The sequence below is a fragment of the Phaethon lepturus genome, unplaced genomic scaffold, assembly GCF_000687285.1.
Source record: "Phaethon lepturus isolate BGI_N335 unplaced genomic scaffold, ASM68728v1 scaffold19910, whole genome shotgun sequence".
Lineage (NCBI taxonomy): Eukaryota > Metazoa > Chordata > Aves > Phaethontiformes > Phaethontidae > Phaethon > Phaethon lepturus.
In genome coordinates this window covers 1178-2450 of record NW_010514257.1, presented here as the reverse complement: position 1 = coordinate 2450, position 1273 = coordinate 1178, and the positions used below count along the sequence as shown (strand labels likewise).

At 56.0% G+C, this 1273-nt stretch overlaps 1 protein-coding gene across 1 annotated transcript in view; it reads left to right on the top strand.

Moving 5' to 3' along the window:
• Positions 1-6: 6 nt before the first annotated feature.
• Positions 7-1273, top strand: part of LOC104624976 (actin, cytoplasmic 1-like) — a 1753-nt gene continuing 486 nt past the window's right edge. Inside the window, exons 1-3 of the mRNA XM_010292482.1 lie at positions 7-119; positions 434-872; positions 992-1173. Coding sequence (XP_010290784.1) covers positions 111-119; positions 434-872; positions 992-1173 — 630 coding nt within the window. The 5' untranslated portion in view covers positions 7-110. The remainder of the gene's footprint in view (positions 120-433; positions 873-991; positions 1174-1273) is intronic.

The following is a 1273-nucleotide window of genomic DNA, read 5'->3' as shown; positions in this document are numbered from 1 at the left end:
TGGAGAAGATCTGGCACCACACCTTCTACAACGAGCTGCGCGTGGCTCCTGAGGAGCACCCCGTGCTGCTCACAGAGGCCCCCCTGAACCCCAAGGCCAACAGAGAGAAGATGACACAGGTACCCGTTGCTCGCCTGGTGGCCGCCCTTTACTCCATCTTATTCACAAACCTCCTCTTGTGATGGCATCTTAAACCTGAGTTGGTTTTTTTTTTCTCTTCCGACATTTTCAGGGTTCTGTACTCCTGGCATTTCTTCCCTGACGCCTCAGGTTTCTTTCATTTGTGTTTCTGCCTGCATTCTTTGCTTTTTTCCTTCACACACTGTTTTGGGGTTGGTTTTTTTTTTGCATGTCAGCATGCGTGCTCTAACATGGGTGTCAGTGACCCAGCTTGTCACTTGGTGCTAATTGATTTTTTTTTTTTCTCTTCCAGATCATGTTTGAGACCTTCAACACCCCAGCCATGTACGTGGCCATCCAGGCTGTGCTGTCCCTGTACGCCTCTGGTCGTACCACTGGTATTGTTATGGACTCCGGGGATGGTGTCACCCACACTGTGCCCATCTACGAGGTTTATGCTCTGCCCCACGCCATCCTGCGCCTGGACTTGGCTGGCCGTGACCTGACAGACTACCTCATGAAGATCCTGACAGAAAGAGGCTACAGCTTCACCACCACAGCCGAAAGGGAAATCGTCCGCGACATAAAGGAAAAGCTGTGCTATGTCGCCCTGGACTTCGAGCAGGAGATGGCCACTGCGGCCTCCTCGTCCTCGCTGGAGAAGAGCTACGAGCTGCCCGATGGCCAGGTGATCACCATCGGCAACGAGAGGTTCAGGTGTCCAGAAGCTCTCTTCCAGCCCTCCTTCCTGGGTAGGTGTGGGCTGGGGTGTACCCCCAGGGATTGCCCCCCTGGTGGGGGGGGGTGTGGGGTTGGTGTGACCTGAACGTGCTGCGTTGGGTGCTAACGAGCCTGCAACTCTTCTCCCCAGGCATGGAGTCCTGCGGCATTCACGAGACCACTTTCAACTCCATCATGAAGTGTGATGTTGACATCAGGAAGGACCTGTACGCCAACACGGTGCTGTCGGGAGGCACCACCATGTACCCCGGCATCGCCGACAGGATGCAGAAGGAGATCACAGCCCTGGCGCCCAGCACGATGAAGATCAAGGTAAGAGACTCTCTCTGCTGCTCCGGTGGGGGGGAGGCAGGGAAGGCTGGCCCACTGTGACGGCTGGGCCCTCCCTCTTTGCGATCATCGCCCCCGCCTG